General features: G+C 28.1%; 1 protein-coding gene across 1 annotated transcript in view; it reads left to right on the top strand.

The window, feature by feature from the left end:
* The first annotated feature begins 4,524 nt into the window (after positions 1 to 4,524).
* LOC139426208 (uncharacterized) overlaps positions 4,525 to 22,919 on the top strand; it is a 74,946-nt gene continuing 56,551 nt past the window's right edge. The window contains exons 1-5 of the mRNA XM_087158195.1: positions 4,525 to 5,273; positions 10,524 to 10,624; positions 12,631 to 12,718; positions 20,281 to 20,327; positions 21,018 to 21,102. Of these exons, the coding sequence (XP_087014321.1) occupies positions 5,070 to 5,273; positions 10,524 to 10,624; positions 12,631 to 12,718; positions 20,281 to 20,327; positions 21,018 to 21,102 (525 nt within the window). The 5' untranslated portion in view covers positions 4,525 to 5,069. The remainder of the gene's footprint in view (positions 5,274 to 10,523; positions 10,625 to 12,630; positions 12,719 to 20,280; positions 20,328 to 21,017; positions 21,103 to 22,919) is intronic.

Genomic DNA, 22,919 nt, shown 5'->3' with positions numbered 1-22,919 from the left:
TTGATTGTTTTATTTTTAATTGTTTCTTATTTCTTATTTAATCGATTGCTTTTTTTTAATTTTTTCTTATTACTTTGTTTTTTAAAGGAACAAAAAATTATGAACTTACAGTTTTATTTTGACGTTTAAACTTATTCTCTCTCGATAACTTCGAGAATGTTTCCATTTTAGAAAGGATAACGTTGACAAAATTTGCTTAAAAAATTGTTATTATTTCCCAAACAAGCCGACCAGGTGGCCGAGTGGTTAGCGTGTCTGACTGCGGAGCCATTGGTCGCGGGTTCGAATCCTGCTCAGGACATGGGTGTTTCTTTCTCTCTCTGTGTTCTATGCCCTTTCCTCTCTGTGTGAATGTGACCCGCCCTACAAACGGGTTTGTGGTTGTGTGACGTAGGCGACGCTGCTCCACCGCCGTTGCTTTGACACAGGTGCCCACTGGGTAACGAGAAGAGAGTAGCAGTTCTAGCATTTCTGTGGCCAATGTGACAAACCCCAAGAGCTCGCCATTAAAGAAAAAAAAATTTCCCAAACAGTGGAAAATTAAAAAAAATAATACTATATTACGAAAATGTTCGAGATGCAATAATTTGTTAAATAGCAAATTATTAAAATGGAAAATTGCATAATGATTACAAAACTGTGCTATTTTCAGAATTAATATGTTTAGAAAATAGTTTTACTATTCTTTTTTTAGAAATTATTAATAGAAGTTGTTCTTTTATTTCGCTATTAAAAGACAAGAATGTTAAGGTTTCTTTTATGCTCAAATTGAAAAGTGACAATCATTCATTTAACTCCAGAATTGAAATCCGTTTGAACGTAACATTTAATTGCTTGAAACAGTTAGAAACTATTAAAATTATTAGATATTTAGCTTATTCTTTTCTTTCGTTAGGAGCGACAGGAAAAATAGTGCTCCATTTAACATAATACTTATTATTCTTATATTTAATCATATAACTTGAGTTATTTTGGCAAAAAATTAAGTAAAGGGTAAAATATAAATGCTTTCGAAATATTTCCTTAAGTATACGCTGAAACATATTTAGAGTAAATTTTTGATCGAGGAATAAAAAAATTATTTTTTCCAAAAATTTTAAAGACAGCGTTAACATTATTCGAAATAATTTCCTTGTATCATCTTAACTTTGATTTCTGAGGGTCAATTCATTGTATCATTCGACTTTTGAAATTTCACTTTTAGACGGATTTGTTTAACATCCTAAAAAAATGTTATTCAGAGCAGCAGTCAAAAAATAGAAATAATTAAATAAATGAATAAATAAAAATTTACTGCTTTGAATTTTTTTTTTTTTTTTGGAAAGTTTGATGAACAATATTTCATTATGTTTTTGCAATCTAAGCCATAAGCATCATCTTGGGTAAAACTAGATTTATATCGCATTAAATATTTTAATTTAATATACTATGTCAATAGATAAATAATCCCCTGAAACTAAAGAGGGAAGATAAAAATTTCATTATCTTCAAAAAATATGAAAATGCAAATAAAAAACGACACGTTTCGAACACTCGAAACATTACGTCTAACGAGCCCTGAGAATGTCAACTTTAAAAACAAATGTTTAGCGCACTCAAAACTTCTTCCTGATATTTGACAATTTTTATGGGATCTTTTTCGTGATTTGCCTTACAATTTATGTGATATTTAATCAATTATGATATTTAAAATAATGCAAATTTGGTGTTTATATAAAATCTTCATAAGTATAACAAATTAAAAACAACTTACAAAATACAAATAATGACTTTGAAAAAGTTCTTGCGTTCAAAAACTAAAATCAGGGAAAATTATTAACAATTTATAAATTGATTCAAATTTCATCATTAAAGGAGATGAAAACGAAAGAATAATTTGCCTTTTGGACAATAATCAACTAAAAGCAACTCTGTTGCCTGGAAACTTAAAGATGTTTTTATCTTGGTTCAAGCCCAGCAGAGCTGGTCAATTTGAATTCCGCACCCGGCTCGCACCGACCACAGTGCTGACATAAAATATCCTCAGTGGTAGACGGATCATGAGTTAGATTCTCCTTGCTGTCAGACTAACCGTGGAAGGTTTTCGTGGTTTTCCTGTGACGCATATGCGCGTTAGTTTCATCAAAAAGTCCTCCACGAAGACAAATTTCTCCCAATACTTGATTCCAGTGCTCCCTTGTCTTCTGGATTGGATTCAAAATTACAAGGATAACGAAGTTGAACATTAGTAGCCGTATACCCTAAATTGGGTCGGCTGTTCCACGACTGTTATAATATAAAGTAAAATAAAATGGCTTATTATGAATTAGAAGTAACTTATTTTGAAAAGCATTGTCGATAACTTAAACGATAAGAGTTTAAAATCTTTATGATGAATGCGTGGAGCAGGTATAAAATAACCTAATATAATATTGTATGTATAGTATTTGGAACAAGAAAATTTGAGATCAATTATTGAGGTGCTATTTCTAACCTCAAATTTCGCCCAATACTTGATCCAAGAGTTCCCTTGTCTTCTGAATTGGATTCAATATAACAAGGATACGGAGTTGAACATAAGTAGCCGTAAACCCGAAATTGGGTCGGCTGTTCAACGACGGTTATAAAATATTTTAAAAGGAGGTAACTGTATTCGTCACCGCACTAAAGATTACTTTAAAAAAACATACATAAGTGGGAATTCTGCAGTTTTTAAATTCAAATAGAAGTATAATAAAACGAAATATATCAGTTATTTATTCAAACATTGACACCAGTTTTTAAATATTCTATGAATCTTGTATATTTTACAAATTCAAATTAATTCTGGTCCAAATAATTCAAATAATTATTAATTAAAATCTGTTTGTCATAATATTTATAATATAATACATTAATTGCCTTTAAAATGAGTTGTTTAAGTGTGTTAGAAGTTTTATTAAAAAAAAAAAAAATAAATGAAACCATTATAAGAAAAACCAAAAGAAAAAAATGTCAGGAATAATCCTCAAAAATGAGAGAAAGACTGGGACTGGCTTCGAACCCGAGACCCTAGGCACAGAGGACACCTATCTTACGTTTCAGAGATTCTACCTCCAATGTTTTGTTTGACTGATGCAGTTTTTTTTTGGAGTGGGGGGGGGATATCTGCTCCTTCATCTAAGATAATATTAAAAATGGAGGATGGAAAGGGTGGTGCGGGGGTTAACTAAGTTATGTCCCGATTGGAACATTTTACAATTAAAATAAAGTATATACATGTTAAATAGCATTGGAATACATAAAAAATTAGAATAATATTAAAAATAAAATAAAAAGAGAAAAATATTTACAAGTGGGGAACACTCCCTCGCCTTCCCCCGGTAGCCGGGCTTCTCAGGTGCAGAGTGCATAGTTTGTCTAGGTGGGTAAGGGTGATAATATTAAAACAATCGGTTGTGATATTTTGATAATACGCAATCGCTGAGAAAGAATGCGGTTATCGGATTGAAATTTGCATTATTTTCTATAACGTCCAAGTCTAATAGTTTGTTGAAGTCATTATATGCCGTATTAATGCCCATAAGTTAAATTTTTAATTTCTTCTTCGGTGTCTTCTTTCGTATTAATGGGTTTGTTGATATGGGATAAGTTTAAGATATTTTTAAAAAGCATCCAATCAATTTTCTTCCTGGTAATTATTTTTTCTTCTTTGTTAAAACAAGCGGTGACAATTACTGGGAAGTGGTCGCTACTGAGCTCATGTAGTACTTCTAATGAGAAGGGAGCACTTGAATTCGTGATTGAGCTTCGAATTGGAATAGTAGGTTGGTTCGTCCGGAGCGAATAAATTTAAGTTGAATTTATTGATTAGATTGTTTAGCTTTCTGCCACTATCGTTTGTTTTTGCACATTCCCAATTTATATGTTTCGAGTTTAGATCTCCAACCACAATATATTCTAAATTTATTGGAAATAAGTCCTTTATAGTGTCTTCCTGTATGGAGTGTCCGGGGGGGGGGGTCGTACATGCTCGTGATTTTAATTTTTCTGCTATTTTGAAGTGTGATTACAATAGAAACTTCTTCATGGCCATTTAGATTGTTCTGACTGTATTGTGTCGAGTTGTTGCATGTAAAGCAGTGCCACCGCCTCTGCTGGTTGTAAGGTCACATCTAAAGAGGTTATAATTAGCGATTTTACATTTATTAAATTTATTTAGGTGGGTTTCATTTATAGCTAGAATGTCCAGATCATAGTTATAAATAAAATTTTTCGTTTCTTCTTGTTTGTTATTTAGGCTATGTGCATTCCAGAATGCAATCTTCAGTGGAATGAATTTATTACTTTTATTTAGTTCCAGGTTTGATTTTAATGGTTTCCTGGTAATTTTCGTCTAGCCTTGTTAGAGAGTCAGCTATATCCTTAGCTGTGATAATTAATACGGTTAGCTTATCTGCTACTTCCTTAACCTCTTTTATTTTTTCATCAGCTGTGGAGATGGAGTTGGTAGTTAGCTCTTTGAGTACGTTTTGTTTTCAAAAACTGTCTTCCTAGTCGGAGGTTATTTGTTATTTTTGTTATTTGAGATGGCGAAGTGGGGCATTGCCTAAAACTTGCAACATGGGTGCCCTGACATTTTGGAGTGTCCTCTTCTGTTTTATTGCAATCTTTAGTAAGGTGTTGTTCATCGCATTTAACTCACTTTGGGTCGTGCCTGCAGCCATTCTGAGAATGTCTAAAGAGTTGGCAGCGGTGGCACTGCGTGGGTCCTTGGTCTCTTCCTCTGTATTTTTAAATTTTAATTCCACAATTTAGTAGACATTCTATTTGCCAGATTTCTTCGCTTCTTTCACATTTTTTAAGTGTGACTAAGTAGTGAGGTATGTTTATTTTGTCTCTATTAACCCTTTTTGTTAATTGAACTACATTCTCTGGGGTGATATCAGGGCTCATTTCTTAATGCTAAATTAACTTCTTCAGAACCGATTTCTTTCGGTACTCCACGAATGACGATTTTTATTAGTCTATCCTCTGGTAAGGAGTGACTGTGATACTTAATATTTGAATTTTCCAGGACTATGACCCTGTAATGTTTTGTCTGAGATTTCATGTTGCATATAAAAAATTATTTTTTATATGCCAATATAGCCAACTTATGTGATATTGGCGTAATATGTGACATTCCGTTTGGCGACCTTTTGTCGTATTCAATGTTGCAACCCTTGTGGTACAAATACTTACTTCAGTTTGTTTTGAAAATATTGCCAAAGATTAGAACGTTGTTCGCCCGATTTGGAAATTATAAATTTAGAGTGAGTATTTATATTTTTTCAAGTTCAGTCCTATATTTTTATTATTAATCTTATTGTATATTAAATTATTTCTTGGAGATTTTGAAATCGGAGATTAAAATTAAATTATTTCTTGGATTATTTATAGGAGAGTCAAATGGGTTAAAAACATCAAATTCTATTCGGGAAAATTTTAAATATTTGCTTCCAATTCTAAGATATCCTACATTCAGATTGGATTTATAATTACCTATAATTAGAAAATGTAATTTTTCGTATTTGAGTATTTCGTACTAATTGTTTAATTTCTTCCTCTGACTTTTGCTGTAACTTATATTTTAAAGTAATTTTCTTTTTAGAGATATTTTTAGAAACAAATTTTAATGTTTCCTTCATGTTAATATTACCTACTGCTACATAAATAAATTGTGATTAAAGACAGACAATCTTATCAGTAAGTCTGTTTATTGAATACTTTCAAATGTTACACTCGATTTTTAATGTAGGCGTTTTTCTTTTTAAAAATTCCTCAGCTTTAAAGTAAAGGTGGAAAGTAAAAAATATTGAAGTTTAGAAAAGATAGAATTAATCAAATTTCATTTAAAGTAAATTACGCAGGAGAGTATTTTAATTTTTTGAAAAAATTATCAAACTGCGTTTTTGTTTCAAAACTGTTAGATTTGAAAATGTACTCTCAGGTTATTGTATTTTGACCGGAGATAGGTTGATGTTAAACTGTGATGTTATAGGTTGATGTGTCTAAGTTTTTATTTTTAATTTTACTCTCGATTTACTGTAGAAAAAAAATCACGGAATTCAAAACATTTAAATTTGAAATTCTTAACGAAATTTTAATAACGAAAATTTCTAGTGTAAAATTGTTCTTTTATCACTTATAACTTTTTGCGTTCTAATCAATCAAAAACTGCAACTGAGATTTTGTTTGCCATTCATTTATTCAAATTTACTAAACTTCAAATTAACTTTCATACTATTCATTAATTAAAATCATGTACAATCTAAAATAATTGAATTAATAAAGAAAAATATTCTTCCATCGACATCCTTATCTTATTCAAAAATTAAAAAAATAACTTGCCGAAAAATAATATTCCAATGAGGAAAAAAAAATAATTTTTTTTAATCCAAATTTGAGAAATGTGAGAGTATCATTAACTCTTAGCATTTTTAAAGGCTTTGCAGTTCAAGAATGATGTTAACAAAGAATTCATATTTTAATTTCGCCCGGTAATGGAATCGAAGCTTTCAAAAATGTATCTGTACATCTAGTTGTTTTCGTAATTTTGGTTATAACAATACTCAGTTTTGCTTTGCAGTTCACATTTCTTTTCAATTTATTTTGTCGCTGTGAATGACAAATTCAGGTTTGAGAAAATATGCTTCTGAAAATATGTTTCTGAAGTATGGGGTAAAAAAAAACTGCTTAAGAAATCTTGATAAAAATGGATTAAAAATAATATACGTAATATTGGAGTTTCAAATTAAAATCTGTACTAAGACTATCGAAATCAAGCGAATAACTATTGAGGAACGCACGACTCAAAGTATCAAAACTTGTTAGGTTATGTTTTTCAATCCACCTTTTTTATTAACGATTGATTAGACTATTTTGATAATGGTTTTTTACCCGATTCAGTATGATTTCGACCCCTAATATATTTTTTGCTTCATTTTCGACAAGGAATACAATAATATACCAAGTCCAATTGTTGCGTAAAACTCTGTTATAAATAAACGCACAATAGCATGCATAACTAACTCTTAAACTTTCAAACTACTTTTTAAATATACCATGATGAATAGAGTTAGTGAATAAAAAATAATAGTTGAATAACTTTTAAAAAATAATAACAATAAAAAATAACTTTTTTTTTACTGATGCTCTAGTAGAGAATAAAATAACTATTAGGAAGAGAAAAAATATAGAAGCTAAACAGGACTGTTTCCGTGTGAATCTATGTGAATTCAGAAAATCATTTTAAAATGTATTGATTTTGTAATAATATCAATAGAAAATTATTTCCTATTTATTTCCTTTATCTGGTTATTTAAGATTTAAAAGGAAACTGAATAATGAAATAATTCTAAGCAGATTAAATACTTTGTTTCTATCAGGCGTTAAAGATTAGTTAAACTTTTACTCACAGTGAGTATATTTTATATTTAACAATAAAATATTTGCAATTTATTATGTTATTGCTCGTTGACTAAGTAAAGAACAGACAGTTACAAAAGAGTAAAGTTAAACTGCAAGAGTAAATGTAGTCTCATTTTAAAAACATATTTCTTGTTATTAATGCACCAAAAAATATGTTTGTACCTGATTATTTTTTTCCAGTGTGAGTGTTGTGGTAATTTTGATTTATCAAGTTTGAATATTTGTAATTAAAATAAAAATATTGAAAAATTTTATTTCAATTTTGTGGAAAAGCTTTCAGTGGAAGAACATATAAGATAGTATTTTATTTTGCTACTTCATTTCAGTATAATTTAAAACTAACTTAATTTTCGTCCTTCATTGCTTTGTTTTAAATAAATATTGTGATTTAAACATTGTCAAAAAATGTACTCTAGTAAAATTTCGAAATTTAATTAGAAAAATATTTGGTAAGCATCACAATAATTACATCATTTTTTTTTCTTCTTATCTACATAATGCAATTTAATAACAGATTTAATCCAATTTCAAGCTGATTTTACTGTTTCGTTTACCATCTGCCAGGGCTGATTGTGCTCCGGAAAAAATCCGGATTTCCGGATTTTTCGCTAACAGTGATCCGGAAGTTTCCGGAGATCCAAGGTCCAGACATTTCAAAAAATCATTGATCACAGAAGTTTCCGGAAATCAAATTTTCAAAAGTGGAACTTAAAAACACAGTTTATTTTGTTTGTAAGGGAGAGCCACATACATTTTTATCAGTAAATAGTTATAATCTTAAACTCAAGAAAGTAAGACATATTTGTAAATTTTAATTACTTCTCCTAGAAAAAACCTAGTTTAAATTTTTTTCAATTAAAATTTTTTTTTTTTTTAAACTCGGGAAATTTTCCGGAATTTTGACTTGGGCTCACAATCACCCCTGCCATCTGCTAAATGTCAAATAAAATTAAAATTCAATAACGACTTCCGACAGATAAAAGGAAAAGTAAAACTTCCGAATTTGCTTTTGGAAGTTCGAAAATTATTGGAGAAGTTAATTTATGCTACTACAAGTTATTGTTATTAAAACAAATGGAAAGGACATTTCAAATATAAAAATAAAGTATTTTTTCTGCAAAATCTGTAGATAGAAAATTTCATTTGTAAAAAATAGAAATTTATTATGATTTGAAAAAACTTTTCAATTTTGACCTGTGATTGTAAACAACCCATTGAGTTTGAGAAACCTTTGAAAATTCTTTTTCGAAATATTCCACATCGCCCTTTGTATTTCGGTTCGCCCTCATCGACAACTAACTCTTCAGTTGCAGTTTTTTTTTAAAAAAAATCTATTCAGCTATGAAAATTTGAATTTAATTCACTTAAAAGCGCACGCTTTGTTTCTGCTCCTGTCTTTCTTGAAGACTGTCTTTTCTTTTGGTACAATATATCGCTCATGAGCTGCAATAGCGGCACAACTAAAAAAAAAAATCGAGTTTTGAGATAAGTGGGTTTTAAGTTTTAATTGCTAAGCAAAATGCATTAGAAATGCTTTAGTTTGCTTAAATGTAGATTACCTTCAATTTGAATTATGAGTTGTGGTAGTATTGCTGCTGAAAGAATGTGTATTTTCATATTTACACCTGTTCTTAGTCCAAAACGCGCGTTTTTTGAGTTGTGCAGCCCGATATGCGCAAATAAGTTTATTCAGAAAATACAACTAAACTTTCTCAAATGAGTTTGTAATTGCTTTTTATATTGATCAATTTTCTTAAGTGAAAATTTAAGCAGTTTAGAATTATAGTTTTTCACTCATAACTAGTTTCTGCTGAAGATACATTTATTTTCTTCTCAATGAATCGTACACTTTAATTTCTACTTATTTTTTAATCAGATTTATTAGTCGTACAAAATTTGTTATGCCAAAATTGTTATGCCTATGTATTAGTCGTACAAAATTTGTTATGCCTAATTTGTTATGTACAAAATTGTACCTGTTAGTTAGAAACTGATGGATACAAGATTTTCAAAAACGAATATTGTTTTTATGAAACATAATATGGCTGGTTGTTGTCCAGCATAAGTGAGTGTTACCCGGGAAATGAAAATTATTCCGAGTATTGGAATTCGCTAGTCGGGTCCCGGGTATTCAAGATTTTTAGAAATTTAGCAAAGTAGACCGGATATCGTAGTTTGGTATTATCCTCGCGCTTTGTTTGGCGACTTAACGGTTCCTTGAAGCTTTGCGAAAACGATTTCATACAAGTCTCCGTTGACAAAATAGATTTATTTTTTTTAATGGTGAACAAATATTTTATTAAATCATATTGTCCTTTCCGGTCCAATACCTTTCGCGATATTTCTGGCAGTATCATGATTCCACTGGCATAACATTTTTGTTCTTTGCTGGCAAAAAGCGGATACAGGTGGTTTTTTTGCCAACTTTATTTGAAGTAAAGGTTTTACTGTCTGAAGCATTTTGTAGAAACCGGAACATTCTGCAGATTACCTATTTCTCATGCGTTGTTCATGTGCCTTAATAATGGATCATTTCCTTGACTCTTTGTGAAACATAGGCATTGCGTTAAGAAAAGAAAAAAAAAAAAATTGTTGGAAGGGGGGGGGGGCACAAGAATATATTTTTAGAATTTGCTACAATTTAAAAAAAGTTGATATTAATAGGTGACCTTTTAATATCATTCACACATTTATTTTACAATGATAAATTTATGGAAAAAAAAACTTTTAAAAATAAAATAAAATTTTAAAACATTTTATTCTAACGCATTGACTGACGTATTAACTGAAAATGTTTTAGAAATAGAAAAGTTCATAGTTTAATATAAAAATAATGCGAGATATGTCAGTCAAAATTAGCTTGAAAAAATGGTAACCTTCAGTTAAATGAGCACTCCATTAATTAAATTATATTAGATATCGTTATTAAACTGATTTATTATAATATATATTAGTTATAAAATATATTAGTTATAAAATATATTAGTTACGAAATATACGAGTTATTAGTATTTTTATAATTGTTATTATTTGGAGATTTTATTTCGAGGAATAGATTTATTTGCTAACTATCTTCCTTTTGTTATTTTTAGAATTTTGATTATAAGATGAGTGATAACAATGGAAATACAGGACGGAGGGGAAGCTCTAGCTTTAAAAACCCCCCGCCCAGAGTTGCAAGGCGAATTCGCCGGTAAGTAAATTTTATTTTTATTCATTTTGAAAAAATGTTCACACTACCAAACACAAATTTAATTTCGGTAAATGAATAATAACATTTTTATATATTAATATTAAATATAGTACTTTGAAAATGTTCCTAATGTTAAATTTTTTATCAGTATGTTCATTTGTTAATTTGATTTCTTTCAGCTAAGGTACCTAATTATTTAACTTTATCATTTCATGTTAACGCTTATCAGCATTTGAATAAGCGTTAATTGTAGTTTGTGTTTTTTCTTCAACTCTTAAGACTATTATTTGTAATTATTTTTCGTAATTGTGTTTAACCGTTTTTTCTTGCCAAAAAATTTGGTAGTATTTTAGAGTCAGTTTCTTTGTCATTCAAGATTTGGTATCTGACTTGCCAGCTTGAGTAGTTTTTGACCACTAAGAGAAGGTTACTAGCAAGTTTTTCGCTGAGTAGATATATTTTATTTATTTTTTTATCCTTGTCAATTACCGCTTAATATTTCATTATAGCTGGTGATAATTTTATTGTTTTAATGTCTACAGTTATATTTAAATCTTCTGTTTACAAATGTTAATTTAAATCAATAATTTTGTCTTTTGCTAATTTTATTTTTATAAGATATTTCCGAATATTATTAGTTATAAGAATCATGCAATCTCTACAATCTTTTCTAATTAAATTATTTATGGTCAAATATGATATTTGTGAACAGTTAGCTTATCGAATTTTTATAGCTAAGTTTAGGCCACCCATGAGAATGGGATATATTTGGAAACATACATGTTTAAAGTCAATGTTCAAACAAATATGTAACCTTTCATGTTATATCAAACAAAATAAAAATTAAGTGCTGTCAGTGCTCGAATATTATATTGAACATGTAAAACATCTAGAGAATATATATTGTATTAAACATGTAAAACATGCCCGAAACATGTAAAATTTCCAATCAGGCTTGCGTTTTTTAACCTTACATGCCCGAAACATTTTGACGAAAATATCCAAAATGTTGGATGAGAGAGGAAGGCACCAAAAGGGAAGAAAAATTACCCTAATAACTGTGTATATAATAAATATTGAAAAATTATATTTCATTCGTATCTGCATTTATTAAATTATGTATGTCTGTCAAAATTGTTTCTGTAAACTCTGAGACAATGAAGAATTTTTACGGAATACAGACTTTAAATATAGCTTATTATGGTTTGCATACGCTAGACTACTTCATTTAACTAGTTGTAAAGAAAATTTAATTATCATAAATGATTTCAAAGCGTGTAAAATGAAGAAACTAAAAATTAAATCTATTTTTCATTTATAATTAAATTTTTAATTTATAATTAAATTTTTAATTTATAATTAAATTTTTAATTTATAATTAAATTTTTAATTTATAATTAAATTTTTTAATTCAAAGTTCCAATTTTTTAATTTAAAGTTCCTATTTTTTAATTCAAAGTTTAATAATTTTTCATTTGAAAATAATTTAATAAATTTTTAATTCATTAAACTTTAAAATATTAATTCAATAAATTTTTTATAAATTTCATAACTTTTAATATTAATTCAACATTTAATTTTTAATGGAATAATTTATAATTCATTTTTAAGTAATGCTTATAACAAATAACAAATGTTTTATTAATTAATACAATTATTAATGTTATTAATAATTAATTTTAATCAAGAATATTTTTACTAATTGGCAATATTTATTACTAATTTAATTCATTCTTAATTATAATTAATAAATGATAAATTATTAAATTATTACCCAGCACATTTCATTTCGAAAAGTGACGTCAGCACACAAAAAATATTATTATATATTATGTAAAAATATTTATAATATTTATTAAGTAATATATATATACAATATATTTGAGTTTGCTTTTATACTAAATTGAGCAAATGGCACATTCTATAATTTACCTAATGTGGTGATAATCATGAAATTATTTATTGCGGAGATAGTTTAGTTAACTTACTTTATGCATCTCTTCCAGTATTGATGATCAAAGCAGCGCTCGTGAGGAAGTGACTGCTAGATTCAGAGCTCTCAGCATTGATGATAGCTTTGAAGATCTTAGCCAGGTGAGATTTCTCAGTTTTGAGGATGCTGAAATGGATATTTCATTTTATTATTTAATTTATTTCAGAAGAATGTTTACGTTTGAGAAAAATATGTAATGTTTCATTTGTTTTTCAAAACTTTTGATTAAGAGTATTCAAAGGATTTTTAAATTATATTCATTTAATTTTAAAATTCTATTCTAAGTTTTACTGTCTAACTTTATTTTTATCATAATTTCTACTTTTGCCCCAATATTACTTATTGACTTAAAATTATTCTTCTACATTAAATTCACAATATAATTTTCTCTATCTTTGTTATTTTATAATTTAATAAATTATTTTACAGATAACCCTTCCCCCCTTCTCACCTCCCTAATTTTATGGATTTTATATGAGAAATTATTTTTACCAGTTGTCTAAAGTTTTATCATTTCAAAATAATGGGTAATGGGAATAATTATTTGTTTATTCAATTATTTATTTTTCGACACTTTGAGACTTTTTCGAATCTAGCAAATTTTATTACGTTTTCGGACTTAATACAATGTTAGTATTGAATATTTTTAATTTATTTTTATTTCATTTCGCTGATAAGATTCCCTACACTTCTTTCTTTGACTTTTACCGAAAAGTTTGTTTTTATTTGGTATTTTATCTCTATTCAATAATGGGATTATTTTTTTCTTACATAGCAAAATTTTGAATATTTTATGCTTTCAAATGATTTTTCATTTAAACGTTTTCATTTAAAAGATCCTTAAATATGTTAAATTTCTAATTATTTTTTTCCACATAACTTTAATTTTCTATATTTTTTGCTTTCATTCCTTTTAACCCCTTAACGATCGGTTAATTTTCAAGAAAGCGGTCATAAAAGTGTTTATTTTGCCAAATGTATTTGATTAGTGTAGTTTATATAGTGGCTTAAAATAAGCTACCTATTTACAATTACCTTAAAAATATCCTGGTGCTGCTATATGGTGTGTATTATGAGAAATAAAATGTTTCTCAGGCAAAAGAAATGAATTAGTTTTATTCTTAGTGGCGCGTTACTACTGAACACTCCTGCCCGTCGAGAAATAGCGAACGAAAACTCACCCCGTCATTTTCACGGGAGCGAGAAGAAAGGGGTTAATATTATGTTAATCCCAATGATTTTACTTTTCCAAAAGTCTTATATTTATTAGTTCTTGTAAATTTATTCTTTCTGTAAATTTATTAATCTTCAATTTTAACTTTGAAATTTGAAAATTTTTTTATTTTGTAGTTGCATAATTAATAAAAACCAAATAAAATTCAAGGTTATAAATTTTTGGTTACTCGCTGCACATTTCCTAATGTATATAAAAATCTTACCTATCAATGTTCTTTCTTTCTTTTATTGTGTAAAATTTTAAGAATTTTCAAAGAATGGTATAACATTGGAACGCATGCACTATTTAAGAAATTTTAAGAAAGCATAAACGTGATTAAGTGAATTTGGAAAATTGTATCTCCTCACTCATTTGTATGAAAATCTATTTTAAAACTTTGAGTATGAGGCGGCTTAATTGCCATTTTTGAGAGAAAAGTTTTGAGGGCCATCCTTGGTGGGATGAAAATAAATAATTCCTGGAGAAGACGATATAATACTGAACTGTATAAAATCTACAGAGAGCCAGATATTGTGAAATTCATAAACATAAATCAAATGAACTGGGCAGCTCACATTTTCAGAAGGAATGATGACTCAAATTTAAAGAAAATCCTATTACACAAACCCCTAACGAACAGGAAAAGAGGTAGACCCATTCTGAGGTGGCTGGATTTAGTTGAGACTGATTTCCTTACTCTAAAGGAGAAGAACTGGCGAACAAGTGTCAAAAGTAGAGAGAAGTAGATTCGAATTCAAAGGAAGGCACTGGCCCACCCTGGGCTGTCTAGCCAGATATGATGATGTATGAGACGGCTCAATTTTAATAAGTTTACCTGCACAACAATAACTGCAGTAAATACCATTTTGGAGAAGTTTCTAGAAATAATGATTAAGCAATTCAGATTTAATAATAAGTAAATGCGCATATAAATTTTCTATGCCTAACTTAATTTTATAAGTTTTAGTTATGCACTGTTTATCTAGCTGAAAAATATTATTTTTACTTTTCAAAACTATATTTAACACTTAATGTGTCTCAATTATTAGCAATATCATCATTTACTAATATTTTTTCTCTCCTATATCTAACTCACTTTACTTCGATTCATTAAATTAATGGATATTCAGGAAATTAGTTTATAATGTTAAAATATTCTATCATTAAAGTAAATACTATTTTTTTCTTGTTGTATAAACTCACACTATAGTTTAAATTTTTTAATTTTTAAATTTAGAGAAGTTTTTGTTAAAACAGATAAAAAATATTTATATTTTCTTGTGTTCATTGTGGAGAACACAATGAACCAGAAGTTTTTTTTTTGATATCCAATGAAGTTTTTTATATTTATATTTGTGCTACTTAAATTTTACAATTTAGGCTGGAAATATTTTCAAATGAATAAACATTAATAATCATATCTTAGACTCGAGTTTTAACATTAATCTAAAATATAATATTAGAGATTTTGGTGTAAAACTTTTAATTTGGTAACACTTTTTCCCAACAAGGAAATGCATATTGGATTTTTTTTTGATTCCTAAGAAATATGCTTTGACGTTTATATGTATATCGTATGACGTTGATATGTCTTATATGTAATTTATAAAAGCTATTAACTTTTTAATTTCTCATAGTATAAACTTAAACACGCAGATTTTGAAGAGCAATTCATCCGGCGTAGAATAATGTATACATTTATTTAATATTAGAATGTATTTTATGTTTCTGCAATTTAGTAGCTTTTTGATGAAACAGCTATTTTCAAAACAGATTTAAACCCTATATTTCAAACTGAATTGTATCAGGATCTTTTGATTTTTGTTCAAATAATTACTACATATTTATAGTATTTTGCCTTTGTGTTTAATTTTAATGTGATCTGATTGTTCATATCACTCTTTATTCAATATTTTATTACAAAAATGTATTGTGACTCAGATCTATGTTCATACACAACATACACATAGTCTGACACAACCTATCTTTACTAAATACACACATTTAATATGATGTAAGTACAGCGTAGATGCATCCCAATTTGTGCTTAGCCCTTAAATTATTCTGTATGCAACGAGTATTTATTTAAACGATGAAAGGGAAAAATTAGAAAAACATAAAATTTCATTTAGAGTGTATTTATTTATATAAATCTTTTTTTAAACAAATGTAGAATATCAAAATTGCTTAGTAATGAAATAAAGTTTGAAGCAAGTTGTGCTCCTGAAATTAGTTATCAATTTTTTTTTAAAAAAAAAGATATATTTATTGCGGATATAAAATATCTTGCATAAATATATATTGCTGTCCTAAAATCCTAATATATTTTTTGGGGATATTTTGCCAATGTGTCCCCAAATAATGATTTTGAAATTTGATCACCTTAGATTAGAGACAAAAATGGAAAGCAAATAATTGCACTATAAAAGTTTATTTGTAGTTTCAAAGCTGCAGTTTCAAAACAGGGGGGAAATATGGTACTTAAAAGCTGAAATCTAATTTTAAGAACAGTGAAACATACAAGAGTATAAAGATGGGAAAGAAAAATAATCGAAAACATGAATGAAAGGTTGCATGGAAAATAATATCATAAAATAAAAGGAGTCACATAGTTATGACGAATAGTTATTATGGTAAAAATATAGTTTCAAGGTACCCATTAGTCATAATTTATTTAAAAATTGCTTTTTTTCGAAACCTGCTGTGAGTTTTCATACTTTTGGAACCACTTAAACATTTCAAGCTTTGTCAGGGGATAAAATTCACTTACTCTGTTGGCGAAGTTTTTACAAGGAACTTTATTTTATCGTGCTTAGTTTTTGCTAAATTTGGTACTATTTCTATTGTTAGATTCTGTTGCTCAACTTTTAAGGATGTAAGCACATTTTATATTTTCATATACACTTGCATAACATCAAATGATTTTCTTTACATAAAATACTGCTACTAACAAAAGGTTGATATTTTTAATTTAAATATTTTACTATCTATAACATCAAAAAAAAAATTATAACTTTATATTTGATTTTCTGTTTTAGATTAATGGTTGCACCTCTAATTCAACTTTTGGAATATTACTATAATTTACATTATTATTTAAATAATTATTAATTACATAATAAGTAATAATAACTCAAAATTAAATAATAATGTAAATTATGTTTAAAATGTAATGGAATGTCGAAATGGTGTAAAAATGTGTTATGCGCAGGGTTATTAAATTGAAAAAAGTTCTCCACATAATTATATTCTGCTCATTTAACCTAAAGAAATTTTAAAAATTATTCAAGCTTTTTATTGTAGAGAATAAAAACAAATTTCTGAGCAAACCCTAAATTTAACCCTTTGACTGTCTCATGTCAAACTGCATCCGATGCTATGTGTGTCTGATTTGTTATAAATGTTCAGTGATTTATTTCTGTTTTAGTTAAGGTAAACCTTTTTGTTTCAAAAATTGTCCAGAAGTAAAAAAATCGTACATTTGTACTCATTAAACATAACTTACTAAAACAGGTTTAAAAGTACGAAAGTTTGCATCGAGCTACTATACACATTTAATTATTTACGCTGCTTTCAGACGGGAGAATACACATGGCGTGCTTGAATGATTAAAAAAAAAAAAAAATCAGCAACATAATTTAAATGATGCTATAACATGAGGGGAAGGGTATTTACAGTACTTTTGGAAATATAAAATTTCTTTTTCAATAACATTTGTGAGCACTAACCTGCACGTAATTGTTCTCTCGAACGTAATCGATAGGACAGAAAAAGACGGAAATTTTCCTGAAAGTAAAACTCAAAACAGTTTTTTTTTTATGAAATATTGTCGTTGTTGAATTGAAAACAGTATAAACAAATTATTTGTATAAAAAATTTCAACAAAAAAGAACTGATCTCAAAAAAACATTAAAACATAATTTTTGATTAGTTTGATGAAAGTTTTTAATTCCGACTGAGCGTTTTCTAGTTACCACTTGTCTTTCTGATTAAATGAGTGGTCTTCTTCTTAGGGAAGAAATGGGAACAAACTTAAGCATTGCTTCCTAAACAAGTGAGGTATTACTTCCTTTTTTTACGCTGAATCGGAGGAAACCAATCCTAAATCCGTAAAACTAAATGCTCAGTAGCTATTTCGGATTTTTGTTTTTATATAAAAAGCACCTATTTTTTTTTATACCGGTCTAATATTGCAAGTAAGTTATTGCTAACTTGGTATTTTTTTTTAACGCTAAATCGAATGATTTAAACAGTTTAGAGTAAACAGTTTTCAAATTTATAATGAGTCTCATAATGTAGAAAGTACAATTTGTTACTATTAATGCATTTGATATTGCTAACTAGGCAAGTGAAGTATTATTTCTGATACAACCAATTAAATCAAAATTAAGTATATAGAATTAATAATTTAATGGTTTACCCTTTTATTTACTTCATATCCATATTTGTTTAGTTTTATTTTGTAGTAAAAAAAATAATGATAATCAGAGCTTGTCAATATAGCAATTGGAATAGGTATAGTGCTCTGCTTCATTATCCCCTCATCAAACTTCTAAAATTCGAAATAAATAAAATGACTTCAATAATTTTTTTCCCCTACATATTTAAATTTTATTATTATGCACTTTAACCTATTAATGTTTATTATGAATTGGACAGTAACAGTTTAGTTCCTCAATTGAAAAAAAAATTATCAATAGAGAATTCAATTCTATTCATAACACTTTTTTATCATGCTTTTCTTTCCACGAACACTGTAAATGAAAGATTATTTGATGAGGATGATGAAAATGATTTATCAATATTTTCTTTTTTAAAAATTTATGCACTGTGAAAACTACGATGTGATACCAATTTGGATTTGGTGTTGAAAAACTCGAAACATGGTGGGTTATTTTGAATTAAAACAGAATGTGACGTTCATGCAGACTTTAAAAGTTGTAGTTAAATCTAAAATTCAATAATTGATAGAGCTTACACCAAATTCAGATGCATTTACTCCATTCAGAAATTATTTTTGCCAATTTTGTCGTATGTTTGGAAGTCCTCAGACAATTTTGAATAGAAGGTGCAAGTTCGATTTTCTCTGAACGATGGGGAAAGTTCTACAGAAACTGAAATAAACCTTTATAAAAAGACTTGCAAGCATTATAAAAATAATTATGTTCTCATAAGATTTATCTACGTGTTTCAATTTCGTTAAATAATTTTATAATAATTTATATCTGCTACGGTTTAGTTAGGCCTTATTCGAATTTATATTGATATTTTATTGGCGATTAGCAAAATAATTTTATTTTAAGAAATATTGTATACATTTATCCTAAATTAATGATTCTTGTTTATGTTGCATTTACTGATAGCAATTAGAAATTTTTGTGCTACTAAATAAGAAAAATGGTGACTGCTTTACACAAAGTATCGTAAAAGAATATTCTATTCTGCTGATGTCGCGAAACACAGAGTGGTGTTAAGTAAATTACGTAATTTTTGGTGTCGGGATTCACTACATTTTTTACAGAATGTTTATGAAGACCTACTTTCGATTATTTGCTAGAATAAGTCCCACAACCCTTTATGTTATGACATAATTAGTCATGTATAATGAAATGAAAAGGTTTGCTCTTCAATTGAGTTAATTTGACTTGATTCTCTTTAAGCGAGGTGAAGCATGAGATCACAGGTTGGATGTGAAGAGCCCTTGCCGATGAAGAGCCGCTTACCCTTGAACTGGCCGTTCTAGGATGTTTCTTTTCTTTATTGTCGTTTGTCTTTAGGTTAGTTAGGCTGGTCTCTTTTCCGTTTTCCATCCGGTACCCATGGCAAAGCTATTCTCGTTGAGCTTTTATTAAATTAATTAATAAAAATGTAATTAGTTTTCAATTTTACAAAGAAAAATAGACATGTCTAAACTAACGTTACTTCATTTACGTGTCCGCTGGCAATCCATCAATGATCAATCTGTTGAATGGCGAGCAATAGGAATAAAACTTATCATCCAATAGGACTTATCATCCAATAGGAATAGTGCCAACAGCTAGTTTCCATTCTCATGTCTGGCTTTGGCATCTCTATTAACATTTTATTTCATAACCGTCGTTGAACAGTCGACCCAATTTCATGGGTTTACGACTACTGAAGTTCAACTCCGTGACCTTGTAATTTTGAACCAATCCTGAAGACAAGGAAACTCTTGAATCAGTACCCCCAGAAGTATTGATTTGTTATGGGAACATGGAGGACTTTGAGACTCAATAGATTTAACGTGCATCAGTAACCATTTATTACACGGGGAGTCTTTGGCCGGCAAGGATCGAACCCACGACCTCTCAGACGTGGGCCCAGTCCCCTACCGACCAGGCTATCCCGGCCATCTATTAATATTTGTAAAAAACTGAGAAATGAAAGTTTTGTTTTGCATCTGTTGATATAACCTTTCTCTTACAGCCTTCCCCGAGGGAAGCCTCATCAGCCCGGACAAGACCCCTTCCACCGTAAGGAATTTTCTATCTTTGTGTCAATTATTTTTTTTATGTATATTTCCTTTTTATTTTACATATTTAAGAATACTTCTTTGCATTAAATTATGGTTTTTTATTCGCAAATAGTCACATGGTTAAAATTAAAGAAAAATGAATAACAGTTTTCAATTAAACATAATTTAATTTAAAGACATGCTTTAAATTGAAATTTGAAAAATTCAATTTTTAATTTTAAGCATATTTTTTATTTTATTTTTAAAAAATTTTAGGTAAATAAAACTAAAGTATTTGAAGAAATTTTGTACAAAAATCAGATTTTCGTAAAAAAGTGTTTTTTTTCTGTCTTATGTCCATGTATTAAGGATTTCACACTAAAAATATGAAATGTTAATAATATTGAATAGTATATTGCATAAATATTAAAATACTGCATTTGATTTCTTTTAAATGAAATCCAAATTCTTTTGTTAAAAATAAAAATTTTATTAGTAAAGATTTTCTAAATTTCACAACGTAGGCTATTTATTTGCAAATATGACCAAAATTAAAACATTTTTCCGAACACAAAAATTATTTAATCATTTGTTTCATTTAAATTTGATAAATGATGATTGTAATCATAAGACCTGATTTCAATTTATGTAAAATTATTATTTAATATATGTTATGTTAATTTTATAAATACTATTGCTTTTCTTACAGTCTTTACCGGAATCGAAGCAGACCTGCAGCAGCAATCCGGATGATTCAAGGGCGACCAAACCGGAGCAGAGTTGGAAGAATTGTTGTAAGATTATTATTATTTTGTATTTCAAATGTGGAAAGCAAAAATTTTTTTTTTTAATTATAAATTTGTTGGTTAAATTCTGTTTTATACTATTTTATGTATTATACAATTTTATATAAGCACAAAAAAAAAACATTAAATATAGATAAAATTGATACTCAAATGTAAAATATGAAAATAAATATTATAATATAAGTAATAAATAATGATGTAAATAGTATAAAAATATAATAATGAAACATACAAGAAAAATAATATGTAAACCTTTATTTCTGAAAATGTTTAACAAATGAGGAGCTAGCTATTCTATGTAGCTAAAGAAATAAATGCTGCATCTTTACACTAGTAATTTATGAAAATATTACAAAGATAGTTGCAAATTATTATGAAAAAAAAATTAAAATTAAAAATTTTTCGTTCAAGTATTTTTAATAAGTATGAACCATTTATATGATATTTCAAGGTTTTTTCGTTAAAGTAATAAATAACTCTTACTCTAAGGTATTCCTATCTCTCCTATTCCACTGTACTGTTATTACTATACTATTCAGTACTATTATTACTATACTATTCAGTACTATTATTACTATACTATTCAGTACTATTATTACTATACTATTCAGTACTTTTATTACTATACTATTCAGTACTTTTATTACTATACTATTCAGTACTATTATTACTATACTATTCAGTATTATTATTACTATACTATTCAGTACTATTATTACTATACTATTCAGTACTATTATTACTATACTGTTCAGTACTTTTATTACTATACTATTCAGTACTATTATTACTATACTATTCAGTACTATTATTACTATACTATTCAGTACTATTATTACTATACTATTCAGTACTATTATTACTATACTATTCAGTACTATTATTACTATACTATTCAGTACTATTATTACTATACTATTCAGTACTATTATTACTATACTATTCTGTACTATTATTACTATACTCTTCAGTACTATTATTACTATACTCTTCAGTACTATTATTACTATACTCTTCAGTACTATTATTACTATACTCTTCAGTGCTATCATTACTATACTCTTCAGTGCTATCATTACTATACTCTTCAGTGCTATCATTACTATACTCTTCAGTGCTATGATTACTATACTCTTCAGTACTATGATTACTATACTCTTCAGTACTATTATTACTATACTATTCAATACTATTATTACTATACTATTCAGTACTATTATTACTATACTATTCAGTACTATTATTCATAACAGTAACTTATTCCGATTTTGTCGTGGAATTTAAATTCTGTTATAAAGATTGTCTCTTGTTGTCCTGTTATAGAGAGGATTCAGTTTTCTGACAAAGAAAATAAACGCAACGTTTCACGTTTTGTTCAGCTCTGTTATAGCGAGGAAAATTGCGTCTTCACTTCCCATGCGGGGGAGTCATCCCCTCCCCAGAGGATCAAAATTGTGATATGTCTTAAGATTATTCTCAGGGATGTTTTGCAGACTCTCGCGCCAAATTCTTTTATGCAGCTGTAGTACTACGTAAAATAAATGAGACTTTTATTGCTACTATTACAGAGTTCCTAACTTGCTCCGAACTGCGGATTAATATTTTCGGCTGGTAGTCATTTAATGTATAAGTCTAGGTTTAGTTAACTTGATTTATCAGATTTTCATTATTTCTATATATTTCAAAGGCTTATATGATGTAGCACTTTGTTACAGTTGAGTCACGTTGAGATTTTTAAAAATTTCCCAAAATTAACGAAGAATCTGCAACTTTGAGTTCCTTTTGGTTTTTAAACTATTTTGCCG

The sequence above is a fragment of the Parasteatoda tepidariorum genome, chromosome 2 (assembly GCF_982258835.1).
Source record: "Parasteatoda tepidariorum strain Cologne lab strain chromosome 2, Ptep-v5.0, whole genome shotgun sequence".
NCBI lineage: Eukaryota > Metazoa > Arthropoda > Arachnida > Araneae > Theridiidae > Parasteatoda > Parasteatoda tepidariorum.
The sequence above is the reverse complement of the archived record's forward strand: the minus strand, read 5'-3'. Positions and strand labels throughout refer to the sequence as shown.